General features: G+C 40.3%; 1 protein-coding gene across 1 annotated transcript in view; it reads left to right on the top strand.

Moving 5' to 3' along the window:
* The window catches only part of LOC136308417 (uncharacterized), a 61,428-nt gene that overhangs the window by 20,745 nt on the left and 21,135 nt on the right, over positions 1 to 19,548 (top strand). The window contains exon 5 of the mRNA XM_066235754.1: positions 5,171 to 5,313. Within this exon, the coding sequence (XP_066091851.1) occupies positions 5,171 to 5,313 (143 nt within the window). The remainder of the gene's footprint in view (positions 1 to 5,170; positions 5,314 to 19,548) is intronic.

Here is a 19,548-nt window from a genome sequence, read left to right as displayed (position 1 = left end):
CAGTGTTATACCTTCCACAGTTTTGTTAAGCTGGACACTTGAAATTAATGGCTGGGACACTGCTGACCTCTAGAAACTCCTGCAGCTGAGAGGTCATGGACACCTGCTGTAAAAGATAATATTGTTTTAGCTCACTTTTCAGCCTTTTTGGTCCCAAATTGCAGGATTTGGTAGAATTAAGAAAGATTTTGAGTCATTTTCCTCTGTTACAGCTAGCTACATTGGCATGAATAAATACTTGCAAAGTATGTACTTGGATTAAAGACTCACTGTTTTTCTTTATGGAAACCTTTCACCCACAAATGATCATTTTCTTTGTGACCATCTTTTGTGTCACTTATCATATGAAGGAAATCCATAGGGAGAGAAACAGACATAGACTTCTTATAAGCTTTCTGCAGCTGGCCTCACAGCCTCACAGAAGTGGTTCTGTTCAGACCGCCTCTGTGGAGACAAACAGTTCTTTGAGTCCTCCACTAAAAACTGAATGATGTTTTCCTTCCCATTTTGTCTTGTGTGGATTAACCTGCCCTTGTGACCAGCCTAAATGCTTGGTCTCCACGTCCTGGAAGTGCGTTTACTGGAGGGCACATGCTGGCCAGTTGAGAACACTGGCGTTGGGAGTGCACTTTTTCCAGGGACGTTACTTGCCAGCTCTTGAGGGAGCGTGTCATGATACACCCCTCTATGTGGCCTTTGTATTCTCAACCTTCGTTTCCTGTTCATGCTTCCACTCCCCCATTCCAGTAGTGTCTGCTGGGGCCAGCTTCTGTGGGGCAGAGGGTTTTCTGTAGTAAGGGGCCAGGGAAGACTGGGGGTGAGTTTTTTATCCAGGTTCAGCCAGTGAGAGGTGGGGGTGCCTGAGGAACGGAGCAGGGGAGCCGTGGAGGTGATTTCTCCACCAGCTACAGCATGTGCTTGAGGACCACTGGGGATGCCGAGGGGAACTGGTGTACTTTTGCAGCAGGAGTTCTGTGAGCGCTTTCTCCAGGCTGCACACAAGTGAGCACTTCCTCAGGACCAGTTTCTAGGGACAGTCCTCAGGGTTTCTGGTGGGACCACTTTTAGTGAGCACCTCTGAACAGGATTCAGGAGTGCACTACTTCCAAATAGAGGGAACAGAACACAAAGTTTGGTAATTAGACACATGTATAGGTAAATTTTGTATGATAAAGATGTCTTCTTAGCTCATTTTTTAAAATATGCGTTGTATAGTAGTTGCTGTTGTGTGGCAAGTTAAGACTTGAGGCGGTTGAATCTGAGGAGAGTGAGGAATGTGGCTCAACTTGAGACATAGCCAGGTGTCCTGGACGTCAGGCAGGCAGGTAGTTGGGAGGCAAGAGGAAGGAATCATGCCCTGAGGTGTGAGGTGAGTAGTGGGGAGGACTTGGGGTGAGAGGTGAGGAGCGAGCTAGATGGAAGGTACAGGACAGGGGCTGGGATGAGTGGCTGGGGCCACCAGGGAGACAGGCAGTGGGGCGGACATGAGGCATACACTACTGTGGGACCACTGTTCAGGAGCACGTCCTCCAAACTGGACACCAGACTCGAGTGCACTCCTTCTGGTCCTAGTTTACCTGAACGTTGCTAGGGGCAACCTCACAGGCTTTCAGGAGGCAGAGCCAAGTCCTCAGCCTAGGTCTTTCCACAACGAATGCTATAAAAATCGGAAATTTTGCAAGTGAGAGAACAAAGATGCTGAGAGGTTTGTTCTGCATCCAAAAGAACGGAGACTGGAAATTGCCCACCCAGGCTCAGCCACATTCCAGATGCCTAAGGCTTGGGAGCTTCCTCAGAACGGCTGCGTTTGCACATGAAAAGGTGCAGCCACTTTGGTCTGGTGAACCTGGTCCCTCCCGCCCACTAGGGGGCGCTCCAGCTTTCATGGTGGGTGGTAGCGGAGCAACCAAAGTATAAAATATAAATAAAAAGATAGATTTAACTATGGTAAGTTGTTTTACAAAGATTTATTCTGCCAAATTTAGCAAAAATCCGACATAAAGTACTTGGTAATTATTATTATAATATATGCTTTAACTTGCTGTAACTCTGCTATATAATTTTTTTTTTTTTTGCTTTATAAATTTTATAAAGTTACTTCCCTACTTTATAAATCACCATTACTGTGGAACCGGTGGGTGACTAGAAAATTTTACTACTAACAAAGATACAAAAGTGGGCAGTAGGTATAAAAAGGTTGACTACCCCTGGTCTACACGATTAGAAGTTGCATTCTCGTCAGATTGACAGGAGACCCGGATGAGTGAGCAGAGGAAGGGCTTCTGGTGGTCTCACCACAACACTCTAGATCGGTGTTTCCCAACGTGGGGCCCACGCCCCACAGGGGCGCAATTCGATAGTTAAGGGGGACAATTTGAAAATTGACACGACTTTAATTCTTTCGCCCCGGGCGAAATGCAATGCTAGATATCGGTGCCAAATTTAACAAAAAATGCAATTCTTAAATAATTGCGGTATATTAAGTATAATTTCGTTTGACGAGACCAAAATATCAACTGGGTGATTGGCGTCGTCAAGTAAACTTCGTCCTGGGTTCACCACGGAGCGTGCCATCTGCCGCGGGGAACCCCGGACGTTTTAAAAACTCGCTAAACAATGCAGTTATTCTCACCTAATTGGCCCATCGCAACTTCTGTAGTGTTTCACATCATTCAGTTGGTGTTAATTTGAAATAAGTGTCAGTCAAAACTGTTGTAAAAGCTCGTTGATTTAATAAATATACATATATATTGTATAGATATAATTGGTAAGTATTTGATTTTATTTTTATCAATATTAAACTCTTTATTAAGTACTTCTTGCATTGGGGCTAGAAAGCACTAATAGTTTATAAATATTATTGGGGCTATAATAGTGCATGCACAATTTTAATTTTAGAAGCATAACTTTCCAGAAAATTTTGTCAAGTGGAAAAAATATAGATACCTTTTGATTTGCGGTGGTAATATAGTAAATGTGTTATATACATTTAAATAAATATGAATTTTTAGTATACGTTTACTCTATGTCACATTGAATATATTTTAACACATATTTTAATATTAGTTTTTTAATTGATCTTATTTTTATTATAGCCCATAGTAAAATGAGTGGTGCAAGCAAGAAAATAACTCGTCAATATTCAGAGGAATATTTAAAATTTGGGTTCATACTCGCTGTTCATGATGAGCGGATTCCTTTTTGTCTTTTATGCCAGCAATGCTTGACCAACAAATCAATGAAACGAGGTCGTCTTGAGGCGCATTTGAAGGCGAAACATAGTGCTCATATTAATTCAGATTTGAGTTACTTTAAAACTTTAAAGAAAATTTTTGAAAAAAGAACAACATTAAAGTCTCTATTTACTGCTCATACTTCAACTAATAATCGTGTTCTTGAGGCTAGTTATCAAATTTCTTTATTCATCGCTAAAACTGGAGAAAATCACACTATAGGAGAGAATTTAATAAAACCGTCAATATCAGCATTTCTTAAAACTGTTCTTGAAAAAGATGACAAAGATGTAAAAGCTATGCCACTCAGTAACAATTCTGTTAGCAGAAGAATAGACGAAATGAGTGAGGATATTGAAAAACAACTTATTGAAAAGCTGAAAACAAGAAAATTCTCCTTGCAAATGGATGAATCAACTTTGAGAGACAGTGAGGCAGTATTGATAACTTATGTAAGATATATTGATAAAGGACATTTTGCTGAAGAAATGTTCTGTAAAAGATTAGAAAGCACCACTACCTCCAAAGATATATATATATATAATAAGCTAAAAAACTACTTAGATGTCAATGATATACCAATGAAAAATATAACATCTTGTGCTGCAGATGGTGCTCCCAATATGATGGGCAAGAAAAATGGCTGCTTAAAATTGATGAAAGATGCGAATCCAGAAATGATTCTTGTGCATTGTGTTGTTCATAGGGAAAACTTGGTAGCTAAAAACATCTCGCCTGTTCTGAATGAAGTATTACATACAGTAATAAAGTGTGTTAATGCTATTAAAGCTAGTGCCAAATGTGAGTGTCTTTTCAAGCTATTTTGTGAAGAACAAAATGAAGACCATGTGAGACTTTTACTTCATACTGAAGTAAGATGGCTATCTAAAGGAAACTGAAAAGATTTATGGAACTGTTTTATACTCTTAGTGATTTTTTAAGCGACAAACCTGAAATGAAGTATCTGTTAACGATAGATGGTAAAGCATTTGTGAGTTATTTAGCCGATATCTTTGAAAAACTAAATGTATTAAATAAGCAACTTCAAGGAACAAATAAAACTCTTGTCAATGCAAAAGCAAAGATATTTGGTTTCATTACCAATATTGAGTTATGTCAGAAACATATTAACAACAAAAACTTTAAACAGTTTCATTGGCTCCAAAAATGTGAAGTAACTGATACCGCTTTACTTGTTATTGTCAATCATTTGAATATTCTATCGGCTGATTTAAAAGAAAGATTTTCTGATTTAAAACAAATTGATTTCCCAGCATGGATGATGCAGCCAATGTTAGTGGATTTGTCTGACATATCAAATATGCAGTATCAAGAATTACTCGCAGAATTGCAAAATGATGAGTCAGTTAAAGCTTTATTTAATATCAAAGGAGCGATGGCATGGCTTTGTGAGGAAACAAATCAAATACCCAAATTCAACCAAATGTGCAAGAAAACTATTGCTACCGTTTCCATCTTCATTTTTAGCTGAATGTGGATTTAGTGCTGTAAATGATTTACTGGTAAAAAAAAGAAATTGGCTGGATATAACACAATGTGGAGACTTGAGACTAAAGCTAACCAAATTGGAACCTAATATAAAATCTCTATGCAGCAAGCATCAAGCAAAAGGATCACACTAAATTAAAATAATAAATTAATATAGAAAAATCTGTATTAAAATTATTTGGAATTTAAATTTCTGATTTTCATTATATGTTTTGAAATTTTACTTACTGTGTTTTGTTAACAATTTCATAGTGCTTTCTTCCTAGAACCTATCATTTATGTTTATTAAGTGAACAAATCAATTTTTTAATGTTAAAAATTATGTATGTTACATGGGGGGGACATAAAAATTTTAGAAAGGTTAAGGTGGGGCATGGCACAAAAAAGGTTGGGAAACACTGGTCTAAATTGTTGAATTTGGAAACCAGGAGGTGTCTACCGGAGGACTTTTTGGACCCAGAGGAAGACCAGGAGCTCTGAAAACATGTCAGGTGGCATGCCTCTCCTTGAGATTCAAGTGGGACTGGGCAGCCTCGTGGAGAGACCAGCCAATTCGGAGTGCCTCTACCAGGTGATGTGAAATACCATAGGCCCCACATTGGGCACCAAATGTTATAAAGTACCCAATCCACAATTTCACGTGTTTTCATAGACACCAAGTCCAGATAAATTTTGAAGAGTTTTATTAAAGGAGGAAATTTCTTAAATATGTTGGCCGCATATAGCTTACATGGGGCAGCAGTCTCAAATCGTGTGTGTCTATAATATTTTAGGGGCTGGTTATATACCCTTAAGTATATATGGGCGGGGAAAAAGCCTGACATTATGGTATAAGCTTTGTTATCACCTACACAGGTTTGAAAAAAGAATGAAGGGGGGATGGGACACAATTCATTAGCAAGTTTATAACATTCGTCTATAGGGTTTACAAAAATATTTTTACATATTAAAACTTACAAGGCAACAGTTACTTTACATACTAAAAGACATTTCTATAATTTTAGTGTTCATTTGTTATTCCTTTGGTTAAAGATACATATATTAACTACATGCTTTCAGGAGGGGAGAGGTAGTTTCCATGGGGACAAATGCCTGTAAATGGCACATTAATATAAGAAAAGGTTTTTTAAAATTTTTTTTCTTTCTGCACCTGGCTAGCTATTTACTCATTTCCCCATAAGTGTGTGAAAAGGTCAGATAATCCAAGTCTCCTTCCCCTTTGCATTTACAACACAATGCCATTGGCCATCTTGGTTTTATGCTAATCACATAAGTACAAAGATTATTTACAAAATCTCTCTGTATGCCTAGCCCAAATTAATGAAATGTGTTTTTTGTTTTGTTTTGTTTTGTTTTGTTTTTGTATTTTTCTGAAGTTGGAAATGGGGAGGCAGTCAGACAGACTCCTGCATGCACCCGACCATGATCCACCTGGCATGCCCATCAGAGGGCGATGCTCTGCCCATCTGGGCCATTGCTCTGTTGTAATCAGAGCCATTCTAGTGCCTGAGGCAGAGGCCATAGAGCCATCCTCAGTGCCCGGGCCAACTTTGCTCCAATGGAGCCTTGGCTGCAGGAGGGGAAGAGAGAGACAGAGAGGAAGGAGAGGGGGAGGGGTGGAGAAGCAGATGGGCGCTTCTCCTGTGTGCCCTGGCCGGGAATCAAACCTGGGACTCCTGCACACCAGGCCAACACTCTACCACTGAGCAAACTGGCCAGGGCCATGAAATGTTTTTTAAACTTCCTAAAATACTAATATTAATTTTGTAGATTTTGGTGGAAGCTTTTGTACAACAGGCAGAAGCTCAGTGTCCACAAATGCCACCATCTTGGACCCACTGGAGAGTTCTTAAATAAAGTGTGATATTGGCTGCAGCAACAAGCTTCTGCTCTGATACGCTCTTATTTTCCATATTCAAATGTCTATACAGTTTTTGAGAAATTGGTTTTTCTCTGACTTTAATTAGTTGTTGGATTCAGGAGGAATAGTTTATTTTCACCTTATTTAGCTTTTTTTGTTGTAAAGTACTCAATCCACAATTCTGCGGGTTTTCATAGAGACATCAAGTCTAGATAAATTTTGAGGAGTTTTATTAAAGGAGAAAATTTATTAAATATGTCGGCCACATATAGCTTACAGAGGGCAGCAGACCCAAATTGTCTGTCTATAATATTATAGGTGCTGGTTATATACACTTAATTATACATGGGTGGGGAAAAATCCTGACATCACTGCATAAGCTTATAACCTTTGTTTTCTCCTATACAGGTTTGGGAAAAGGATGAGGGGGAGAATGGGACACAATTCATTAACAAGTTTATAACATCTGTCTATAGGATTCATAAAAGGACGCTTCTACATATTAAAACTTACAAGGCAACACAATGGTAAAAATGTCACTTTACATATTAAAAGACATTCCTATATTTTCTAGTGTTCATTTGCTATTCCTTTGTCTAAAGATACATACATTAACTACACACTTTTCAGGAGGGGAGAGGTAGTTTCCATGGAGACAAATGCCTGTAAATGGTCCATTAATATAAGGTTTATTTTAATTTTTTTCTTACTACACCTGGATAGCTATTCACTTGCTTACTTATAGGTATGAGGGGAGGTCATAAAATCCAAATTTCCTCCCCTCTGCATTTACAATACAATGCTATTGGTCATCCTGGTATGATGCTAATCACACAAGTACAAAGATTATTTATAAAATTTCTTTGCATGCATAGCCCAAATTAATAAAATATTCTTTAAGCTCCTTAAAATATTAATATTAATTCTGTAGCTTTTGGTACCTTACAACAATCCCTACTGTTTTTATTTCCTAAATCAAATCATTTACTTAATTTACTGAAGAGCATGAAGCTGTTGTGTAGAAGATATTAACTTATAACATGTAATAGATATTTAAGAAACAGCAATACAGTTCACTAAAGAAATATTACTGATTGATTTTCTAAAAATTGTACAAATCTTTTGCAACTTACATAAAATTAATTGGCTTTTATAACAATTTACTTTTCATCAGAACTCTTTAACCTTTAGTGACAATTAAGTTGACTTTTTTTTACCTTAGTTTCCCTTTTCCCAAAGTCTAATTAAAAGAAAGTCCTTAGTAAGTTTCTTCATGCATTTGCCATACGTAAACCAACCAGCATTTGGTTTGTGGTTGAAGTAGAGCATGCCATCCTTGTACCTTAGCAGCAATGGGAGTGGTCAGGATCATGGTGTGTGGACCCATCCTCATGAGAGTCAGTCCTTGAGTGATGTACTTGATCTCCTGGTAATTCTGGAAGCACCTCTTGAACAGTCTTTTGAACAGTTTGCTGAGTAACCTGTAAATCCTGCAAGTAGTTAGGGAAAGAGTGGTTACATTTCTTTTACTATTTGATTCATGCATTTTATTTGCCCTGAACCTTTGGGTACCTGCGGGTGCAATGTAACTTCAAATTAGTTCCTAATTTATATTCGGTTTCTTTTCTACTAGCTTTGAGACTGTAGACACAAATGCAGGTCCAATATTAGAAAGGGCAAGCTAAATCTGGAAAGAACCATATATAGCAATTTCCTAACAATTGTCAATTATTTTATTAAAGTGTATTTCTAAATGTTTACTTGGGAAAATTCATTTTTCTTGGTAAAATCTTTTTCTAATTGGTTTTGAATAAACCTTTGGCAATAAAGATCCCAAGACCCTACTGGTTTTGGGTGGCATCTTTCTATCTATTTGAATTCCTATGTCCAGATTTTGAGGCAGACTGGAAAAATATAAAATAAACAATAAAATTCAAATAGGTAATGTTAACAAATACTATAACAAGCATCTTAATACAATAAAAATGACTAAAGCCTATTAGATTATTAAACAAAGCAAAGTTCTAACTAATATAACAGGATCCAAAATAAAATTGTTACAGTCACAAATGCTCTTAACATGTTAATGTAATTTCACTGAATCTATGTTGACACCATTGCTGCTTTATATTATTTACAAATGAGCCTAATTTCTATTTCAGTCTGAGAAATGTCCTAAATAGCATGAATCATACATATTCAGGAAAAGTATACAAGGCACTGGAACTGTGGTCACATTTCTACACTTTGCAGCTAGAGACTAAGCCCTAATAATTGTTTCTAGCTGGAATTAGGAGCAGGTCCCAGCCTACAATAGGCATGGTGCATTGAGAAAAGAGGAATAAAGGAGACACTATACATTAAACAAAGTGACAGAAATTAGACTGTTAATACCCACAGTAGAGATCTTCGAGAGATAAATAAAACTTAACTATTCAGGCAAGGCATAGTAAATGTCCCTCGTGTTTACAAGAAATGAGATCAGTTTTACCTGCTACTTGGAAGAAATACCTTAGGCTTGTAAATGGTGTTGCGAGATGGGGCCAGTAGCCTTGGGCACCTTTTAGCCTTCAATGGTAAGTCCGAGTAGGCTGGGCAAGGTCAGGTCACAGGTAGCTGGATTAGGGTTGGAAGAGACTGAACCCTACCTCCATGGAGCAAGGGGGCAGCTTACCTTCTTGTGTCCCTTTTTCTCTCTGCAGAGGTATGTATCCTGGTGGGGCTGAGACCTGGCAGACCTCAGCTCAATGACCTTTCTTTCCACTTTTGAAGCAGGGCCCTGATGAAATCTTATGAAGCCCCTTTGAGACATTGGAGCCTTTAAGGGTATATTCCAGAAGCTGTTATTTTCCTGATCTCTTTTGGGCTCCACTTGCCTTTTCTGTCTCCTTTATTGGTCATTATAGACCTTAAAAGCCATGCTCAGAAGATCTCACTGAGGGACTTGAGGGCCCTTTTCTGTCTATATAAACTCTTGGAAAAAGACACAAGCAGGGTTACTAGCTGGATGAAATCAGGAGAAACAGTTTTTGGTGTCTCCTTTAGGATTCCAGAGTCTCTTCGCTGCTGAATAACTCAGTACATTAGCATTCAAAAGAATTTTCAAACAAAGAGCATGATAAAATAGATTCACAGGAGTTCCAGGGCATGACTCCTTTCCTTATATTACTTAACATTGAACAATATTGTTGTAAAATGATAATAAACTAAATATTACATAAAAAGACATTAACAACTTCTAATATTTAAACTAAGATTTCAGTATCACTAGGCTATAAAACAAATAAAAATTAACAAAAGACCTTTGAAATAACATATACTTTTAACATGGAAATACTTTTTTTAAAAAATAGTGGGGGAACAATAAGTCACCACTCCTAACCTAGTGGTTGGAAAACCTATTAGTTAATAGAGCCAATTACTAACAGTACAAGAACTAAATTTTCTTTTAAGAGCTAAGTTTTAAATTAGAATTATATATGTAGGCACCTTCCCTATTGAGGCAGCGCCCACACTTGGCTCTTCATTCGAGAGCTATACCTAAGAGGACTAAAAGTCCTATGTGACCTGTGAGCTCTTTGCAAATGGCAGTTTGCCAACCTGGGTTCTTAAGAGAGGAGGAAAAAAGGAGGCATCCGACATGCCTGCTTCTCTTTGCACAACCCGAGGGCTGACTGAACCCTAGCCTGGCCAAGCACAGGATGGCAGCAGCAGCGAGGCTCCGGGCACATTTCCAAAGTGGCGCCCATCCTTCTCAGGGCTCCCATTCTCTTCTCCTTCACTGCCAGATTAGGGACACGATTTCCATGTGAGAGGGGTGTGGATGGGCGGGCATTTAGAACCAGCATTTCCAAAAACCAAGCCGACTTTCATTTCCTCCCCCAGGCAGTGGTTTACCTTTATTTCTTACCAAAAAAAGCAGCAATTAAAAATACATTTTTTATAAATTTACCTTTCTAACAGTGGGCTGCTTCAGCCTATATGAGTTTTCCAATTTTTCCTCAATTCCCTAAAATTCTTTTTATAATTTTTACTATTTTGGCTAATGCAAAGGGTCTCCATTATGAACTGCATGCCTTCTACATAGCTGAGAGACTTGGAGAGACTTTAACATCTCCTTGGCCCTGCGGGAGAGTGTTGGAATTTTTCTCTAATTTTTTACCCCAGTGGAGGGCAACAAGCTACTATCCCAACCCACAGAGGGGTTATTTCTAATAATTTAATTTTCTATAATCGTATTACTCATGATTGTATTACTCCTTTTGGAGCTGCAATTTAATTTCAGAAACTGCCAATTAACTAGCAAGGTTCACACCTATGGTTTAACTTCTAAATGCTTTTTCTCTCCTTTAACATTTTCTAAAGCAAAGTTCTAATTTTTAATACTATTCCTACCCTGTTTTTTTCAAATGGGCAAAACCTCTTTTGGTTTGTAGGTGGATATTTGAAACTAGTCTCCATTCTATATTTTTAGTCACCTTACCCTTACTTTATTGCCTTTCCCCGACACTCTGCACAGAGCAAGCTGAACCTTAGCCTAACCATGCGTTTGGAGGCAGCAGTGGGGCTCACCTTCTGCCTGGGTGCACTGTGGTGGTGAGGGCAGGAGCGCAGCTAGGAAAAGGCATGTCCACGTTTGCCTCCCCACAGCCTCGCCCCAACTCCATCGTTCTGCACACCGCGTGTCCCTGCTTGGGTTTTCTATTCCTCAAACTGCCTATTTGCTAGTCTTTCGGCTCTAGAGTCTGGATAAACACTTTCAATTTGTGTGCTTCTCTTTTCTTTCCTTCCTGTGGCTGCTTGTAATATGGGACATTTATTTTTCCAACGGCCCTCTTCCTTACAATAAGCGCATTGATTCTTTTCTTGCTGAGTCCTATTTTTTTCTCAATTTTCTTTCTTCTCTATTTTGCTTCTTTGGTGATCCCTCACCCTTAAAAAGTTTGTCTGTTGAAGTGCTGCTACTATTGCCTTAGTTATTCTTTTATCCTGTTTCAAACTCAAATCTGGCCTGAGTAGGAAGATGTGGCACCCTCTTTGTATGGAGCAAGCTTTTAGCCATTGAGGTGGATTTATTTTTAAATTTAGCCATTGATCAATATATGGAAACTAATCAAGACAGCCTGGATTCCCAGTTACTATATTCCAGACTGCCCTTACTATCTGGGGATTAAAGGTTCCAATTAGTAGCCACTCAACCTTGAAACTAGGCCATTCTGATTCACAAAGAGTGCAAAGCCTTTTTTTTGGACCATTTAATTTTATATTAATGGTTGTCTTCATAAGCTTCTTGAAAGTGCTTTCAAAGACAATCTAATGGGGTCTTTTGTAAAGTGGACCCTCCTCCCTTATTTAATTGGTGGCCAAGGCCACCAATTATAGAATTAAAACTAGTTCAGAAGTGCCCTGGCCAGTTGGCTCAGTGGTAGAGCATCGGCCTAGCGTGTGGAGGACCCGGGTTCGATTCCTGGCCAGGGCACATAGGAGAAGCGCCCATTTGCTTCTCCACCCCTCCGCCGCACTTTCCTCTCTGTCTCTCTCTTCCCCTCCCGCAGCCAAGGCTCCATTGGAGCAAAGATGGCCTGGGCGCTGGGCTTGGCTCTGTGGCCTCTGCCTCAGGTGCTAGAGTGGCTCTGGTCGCAATATGGCGACGCCCAGGATGGGCAGAGCATCGCCCCCTGGGGGGCAGAGCACCGCCCCTGGTGGGCGTGCCGGGTGGATCCCGGTCGGGCGCATGCGGGAGTCTGTCTGACTGTCTCTCCCTGTTTCCAGCTTCAGAAAAATGAAAAAAAAAAAAAAAAGAAAAAGAAAAAAAAAAACTAGTTCAGAAGAATCCAGAAATAAGTGCACCAGTAAAGCAAGAAAGGTAAGACAGATAATTAACTAGCACCCAGAATAAAGGGTATTTGACTATAGAGGTATTAATTATTATACAAGACAAGGGGAAGAAGCCAACAGAAGAGAATTATTTCCTTCAGAGGAGAAAGCTAACAACAGGGTGCCCTAAAGCTAATTTGAGAACAAAAAGAGAACAACGATTCGCCACTTAAGATTGCTTTTTAGTCAGAAGCTTCCAATTTTGACACAAAAGACCTAAGCCAGGCCTTAAAACAGATACATTTAGACATAAAAGACACACACACACACACACACACACACACACTCACATGAGTGCACCTTTATAAACGAGGGAAGGGCTCCCCCTCGTGGCCTCTCAGGTGTACACAGGCTGCATCCCTGCAAGGACTTTAGACTTAAACTCAGGAATTTTAGACAAAAGTAAGAAAAAGAAATACTGAGATCTCAACAAACACAGAGAAGTCTCTGGAAGTTTGGGGCGAGATCAATCCAGGTTAGCTCAGCCTCCACTGATTCAGTGCAATGCGAGGCTGACTAATCCCGGATAGACTCAACCTCCACCATGTCCTCCCAGAGATAGAAACAATTGTCCCCACTTCTGGCATTTAACTGAGAGCCCTACTAGATACCTCCAGAAGTCCTGTGCAGGATGAAGTTCCTACTAATACCTCTCTTAGAGAAACTGATGTCTCTGAAGGCCCACTGCAGAACTGGTGGACCTGATACACTCGGTTCCTATTAATGTCCATCTAAGGTACCAGCAGATATTCCTGAGAGCCTGAAGCAGGAACCAATCCCCTACAATCGTCCCTCCAAATTATAACCAGATGTTCCCCAGCAAAACCCAAAGCAGGACCACTAAAACTCCCCACTGACGTCTTGCTCTTGGAGAGTGTACTGCAAACATATGACCACGTCTAATCTATTTTCTCATACTCCAAAACAGAAAGAATATAGACTAGTTACAAACAGCAAAATAACTTTGAAGGCCCTACCTTCTCCACTGGAGTTCTATATCTTCGAAGTCACAATTCAGCAAAGCCTCAAATCCACTCTACCTACTTCTAGTCCGAAACAGAAAAGTGAAAGCAAGAGTTCATAAGAAAACCAGAAAATTCAGTAAAGCAAAAAGAATTTCTTTCCTACTTCCTCAAGTTATCTGCCAAATTATCCAAATTGTCGAATTTGGGAACTGAGAGGCATCTACAGTACTGTCCAGACCCCACAGGAAGACAGGGAGCCCTGAAAACACTTCAGGTGGCACCTCTCTTTGAGATTCCAGCAGGACCAGGCAGCCTCCTGGAGAGACCAGCCGATTCAAGGTGCCTCTACCAGGTGATGTGAAACACCCTTGGCCTTGTGTGGGAGCCAAATGTTATAAAGTACCCAATCCACAATTCTGCGGGTTTTTATAGAGACACCAAATCCAGATAAATTTTGAGGAGTTTTATTAAAGAAGAAAATTTCTTAAATATGTCAGCCACATATAGCTTACATGGGGCAGCAGTCCCAAATTGTGTGCATCTATAATATTTTAGGGGCTGGTTATATACCCTTAATTATACATGGGCAGGGGAAAAGCCTGACATTTCGGCATAATCTTATAACCTTTGTTTTCTCCTACACAGGTTTGGGAAAAGGATGAGGGAGGGAATGGGACACAATTCATTAGTAAGTTTATAACATCTGTCTATAGGATTCATAAAAAGACGCTTCTATACATTAAAACTTACAAGGCAACACAATGGTAAAAATGTCACTTTACACCTGACCAGGCGGAGGCACAGTGGATAGAGCGTTGGACTGGGATGCAGAGGACCCAGGTTCGAGACCCCGAGGTCACCAGACTGAGCGCGGGCTCATCTGGTTTGAGGAAAAAAAAAAAGCCCACCAGCTTGAACCCAAGGTCGCTGGCTCCAGCAAGGGGTTACTCGGTCTGCTGAAGGCCCGCGGTCAAGGCACATATGAGAAAGCAATCAATGAACAACTAAGGTGTTGCAACACGCAATGAAAAACTAATGATTGATGCTTCTCATCTCTCTCCGTTTCTGTCTGTCTATCCCTCTCTCTGGAAAAAAAAAAAGTCATTTTACATATTAAAAGCATCCCTATATTTTCTAGTGTTCATTTGCTATTTCTTTGTCCAAAGATACATACATTAACTACATGCTTTAGGAGGGGAGAGGTAGTTTCCATGGGGAAAAATGCCTGTAAATGGCCCATTAATATAAGGAAAGGTTTAAATTAATTTTTCTCTTCCTACACCTGGCTAGCTATTCACTTGCTTCTTTATAGGTGTGCAGGAAGGTCAGAGAGTCCAAATCTCCTCCCCTCTGCATTTACAATACACTGCTATTGGCCATCCTGGTATGATGCTAATCACACAAGTACAAAGATTATTTACAAAATCTCTCTGCATGCCTAGCTCAAATTAATAAAATGTTCTTTAAGCTTCCTAAAGTATTAATATTAATTCTGTAGCTTTTGGTACCTTACAACATTTTCTCCTGTGAGGATGGGCATGATAACTGCCAAGCCTCTTACTTGTAAGACCAGAAACCGGAAGTCTTGCATTAGTCGCCTTTTATCTCTTGGCTTCTTGTTTCCTATTTGTAAAATAAAAAAATCAGATCACTTTGTGGTGCCAAAATTCTCCTCTAGCTCCAGCATTCTGTTCATTCCATAAACACAGACTTGCGTGAATGACAGTGCCAATTTATGACATTTGCTATCATTCTACAGGTAGACCTGCAGGTGGACAAAGAGAGGCACAGTCTTTTTGAGTCCTCCCTTGATTACATTTATTAAATCAAAATTTCAGGAGTCCAAGAAATTCAACTTTGTGGAGCTAGTAAGTTCCATGTATTCTTTAATGCTCTAAAAATATTTTCCAAATGCTTGGTAAATGTGGAGAACTTTGATCGTAAACCTGGGATCTCAAAGTATGTGAATGTGTATAATTGTAATGTCTCTCTTTCCTCCCCCATTTTTTTTTCTCTAGCTATGATTTGTTTTTCTTTTTATTTTTTTCTCTCTTCCTCTTTCCCTTCCTGGATCTCTCTATCACCCTTCTTTTAATCTTGTTTTCCTTCTTTCCTTCCTGCCATGCTTTCATAAAGCCTTTGAAAGTGCCCATCATATACCAGGCACTGTGCTAGGAACTCATATTCCTGCACTCAATGACTTTCCATTCTACTATTTTTACTTCTGTCTTTTTAACTTTAATTTAAATCTCTTTAATTTATTATAAAATATGATGTGCTTTGATTTGACAACTATATTAAATTTTAACAACTTTTTTATTATAAAAATGTATTTTTTTGCAGAAATGCTAGAAAAAATTATAAGAAAAAAAACAAATTTCCCAAATAGAGATAATTACTGTTAATACTACATTTTCATCCCATAGTCTCTGTGTACCTATTATATTTCTCTATCTATATGTACCGAGGTAGAATGGGTGTGTGTACATCTGTGTGCATAGATGTGCATTGCACATGAGCATATCTCTCTGTGTCAATGTGTGTCTGTTATTTGTGTATACCCTTGCTTGAGGCTATCCCCAAACCTAGAAAGTTTTACCTCAGTTTGTTTCGGGGGCCCTTCTTCCTGGAGAAGTGCCCTGGCAGGTCTTTCTCCTCTAATAAAGCCTGCACATCTGGTGTTCGAGTGCCGTCTCATTCTTACATATACAAATGACTATTCACTTATCCAATAAATATTTATTGTACTTTTGTTGTGATGGGCACTGTGCTCGACACTGGTTGTCTATAGTGAATGAGACAGATGCACTTTCTGTCTTTATGAATACTACGCTGTCATGGGGTAGACAGAGGTAATAAAAATATACATAAATAATATAATTATCAGTTGTGACAAAAACTGGATTTGGCAGTGCAATGTCTTTGGTTTCAGTTTTGATTGATGGTGGCGAGGTCCAATATCTCAGCTTCTTGGAAGGCTGAGCTGAGGCCAAAGTCTCAGTCCTTTAGCAATGTGTGTTCTCATCTAGCTATAAAACTGAGAAAATTTACAAGTGACAAAACAAATACCCTGGGAGGTGTTCTGTGACCAAAAGAACCTAGCTTGTAAGTGGTGACCCTGGCTCGGATAACTTCTGAAAGCCCCCAGCTTAGGGGGTCTCTCAGTCTGGACTGCTAATATGGCACAAGAAAAAGTGCACATTAGAAAAGAGGCAACTTTGTGCTAAACTATTAGAAATAGTGTTTATGCCCCTGACTATCAAGAGCAAAGAAAAGACTTTTGGTGTTGTCACAACAGCAGACTGGATTATTATTTTTAAAAATTACCTTAGGTTTTTTTTACATACTTTTATTTTCCCCCAAAGACAATGGCTTTCTCTCACCAGAGAGCTTAGTATTTTAGAGCATCACACCCATACAATAATGTCATAGGTTTGATCCTGGGTCAGGGCACATACAGAAACAGATTGGTGTTTCTGACTGTCTGTCTGTCCCCCCCCCCACCGCCTTCCTCTCTCTAAGATTAATAATTAAAATATTTTTAAAAATGTAAAAAATGACAATGGCTTTTTTTGTTGTCGTTGCAGCTTAAATTGTATGGAGGAATGAATTATTTTTTTTCAAAATCTTATCCAAAGTGGAAAAAAACTGGTAAGGTTGTAATGTACCATATTTCCCCATGTATAAAATGCCTCCATGTATAAGACGCACCTTAATTTTGGGGCCCAAAATTTGAGAAAAAGATAACAAATGTGAATAAGCAGGAAATGCAAGTAAAAACTTGCAAGCGCTGTATAAGATGCACCCAGTTTTTAGACTCCAAATTTTTCAAAAAAGGATTAGTCTTATGCATGGGGAAATATGGTATACACCCTCCAGATGTCTCTGTGAACATTTCATTCTTTTACTTTCTCTGGATTTAATTTACTATCCTTGTTCTTAGTATGGGTGGAAAAACTGTGTTTTTAGGTTTTTCCCCCTAAAATGTATTTATATATTTTGCCATGTAGTTGTTTTTTGTTTTGTTTTTTTACAGAGACAGAGAGAGGGATAGACAGGGACAGACAGACAGGAATGGAGAGATGAGAAGCATCAATCATTAGCCTTTCGTTGCGCGTTGCGACACCCTAGTTGTTTATCGACTGCTCTCCCACCTGTGCCCTGACCGTGGGCCTTCAGCAGACCGAGTAACCCCTTACTCGAGCCAGCAACCCCGGGTCCAAGCCGGAGAGTTTTTGCTCAAACCAGACGAGCCCACGCCCAAGCTGGCGGCCCTGGGGTCTCGAACCTGGGTCCTCTGCATCCCAGTCTGACACTCTATCCACTGCGCCACTGCCTGGTCAGGCTTTTTTATGTAGTTTTAACTTGAATTGTTGATTTTGAGGGGGGGTTATGTAGGAGTAAATTTAACTTAAAAAAGTAAGGGTTTTCTAGTTAGTTTCTATTACTGATTTCTAGATTAAGTGTAATGACAAGAAGAAACATGCTTTATATCATTTCAGTGGTTTAAAGGTTGTTGAAACTTGCTTGAAAGAACATACAGTATGATCTCTGATAAATGTTTTCCAAGCTCACTTCTCTGCTGCCACCTCATGTGCATCTTGATAATCACAGCTAGGTAAAAGTCACCAGAAAGTTTTTTCCTCTGCTGCTATCTGGGTGCATGTAACCAGAAACTGTCAACCTATTTGTGCATCACTGAGGTGTCTTTTCCCATTTATTTACTTTGAATTTCTTTGCATGCTTCTGTTTTAGGCATGGCATGGGGTGGAAATGATGAGAGGTGGGAAAGGAGGCACGCGGATGGCCTGAGGTGCAGACAGCGTGGGGTAGGGCGCATGACCTGGGGCAAGGACATCACGGGGCAGGGGACTGGGCGTGGCTGTGGAGGGCGGGACCGGCTAGGGGCCGGCGCATGGTGAAAACTACATGAGTTGGGGAATGAGCGGGATGGGGCGGGGCAGGATGTGAGACTGGGTGGGGCGCAGGGCGGGCATGGTGTGGGCATGGATTGCGAGGGGCGGGAATGGTGGGAAGTGGGGCAGACATCACAGAGCTGCACGGGGCAGAGTGGATGGCGATGCGATGAAGAGGCAAGTGGGGCACCGCGGGACAGGGTAGACGGCGAGGGATGGAGGCAGGGACGGCTTAGGGCATGGACTTCGAGGGCAGGACACTTCCCGTGGCCTGGTCAGCCCCTGGAAAGGAGCTGCAGCCTCGTCTTAGGAGCTTCCTCCCTGGAGAGGGGGTATGTCCCTGGAGAGGGTCTTCGTTTTTGGATTTGGTGACCATCCAAGTAAGGGGCCCTCCCTCTGTAGAGTGGCTCTACTTCCATGGAGGGGCAACATCTCCCTGGAGATGTTTAGTGAGGAGAGGGATCCTCTCCCCCGCCCCCCCCCCCCGTCTCCCTTGTCAATTTAAGCAACGTCCAGACCTGTAGAATATTTATGAGTTTATTTTAGCCAAACTCACAACAGTTGCTGGTAATGAAAGTCTCAGTGGATTAAAAAAATGATCTGGAAAATGGTGTTTTGCCCCATATTTTGTGATAGATACATGAATTTACCAGAACTTCCAACTGCCCTTGGGTTCTTCCACCTGGCTTCCTGACCTCACCCTTACTTACTGGACAATCGCCCCTGAGGCAGAAGAGTTCTTGGAAGCTGAAACCATAAAACTGCCAAAGGGAACATACCAAAACTTCTGACTCAGTACTTGCTCAAGACTTTTCCAAACCCTATAAAATTTGCCTCATAGTCTGTACCAGTGCCCTTCTCCCCGGAGTAGTGCTCAGCAGGGTTTCTTTCTTTCTATAAAGCCTGTTATTCTGGTCTTTTCAGACTCTGATAGATTCTTATATTTGGTGCCAAAACGTGGGACAGGGTACCGGTTTCCTGGACGATCCCTCTTTGCCGTCCAAACTTACAATCAGAGAAGCAATGGGCAGTGGCAGCTCATCCCAGGCTTACTCTCTGATTCTGTTTGGACATGTAATTGTAGGTTGATTGGCTGGCAATCTGACCATGTCCTGAACCCTTGCTGGCCAAGAAGGTAAGGAGTTTTCTTCCTTCCCCTTCCCCAGTTGGCTTCTCTTTTCCACAAA

Source organism: Saccopteryx bilineata, chromosome 6, assembly GCF_036850765.1.
Source record: "Saccopteryx bilineata isolate mSacBil1 chromosome 6, mSacBil1_pri_phased_curated, whole genome shotgun sequence".
Lineage (NCBI taxonomy): Eukaryota > Metazoa > Chordata > Mammalia > Chiroptera > Emballonuridae > Saccopteryx > Saccopteryx bilineata.
Note: the sequence above shows the minus strand (reverse complement) of the source record. Positions and strands in the feature narration are given on the sequence as shown.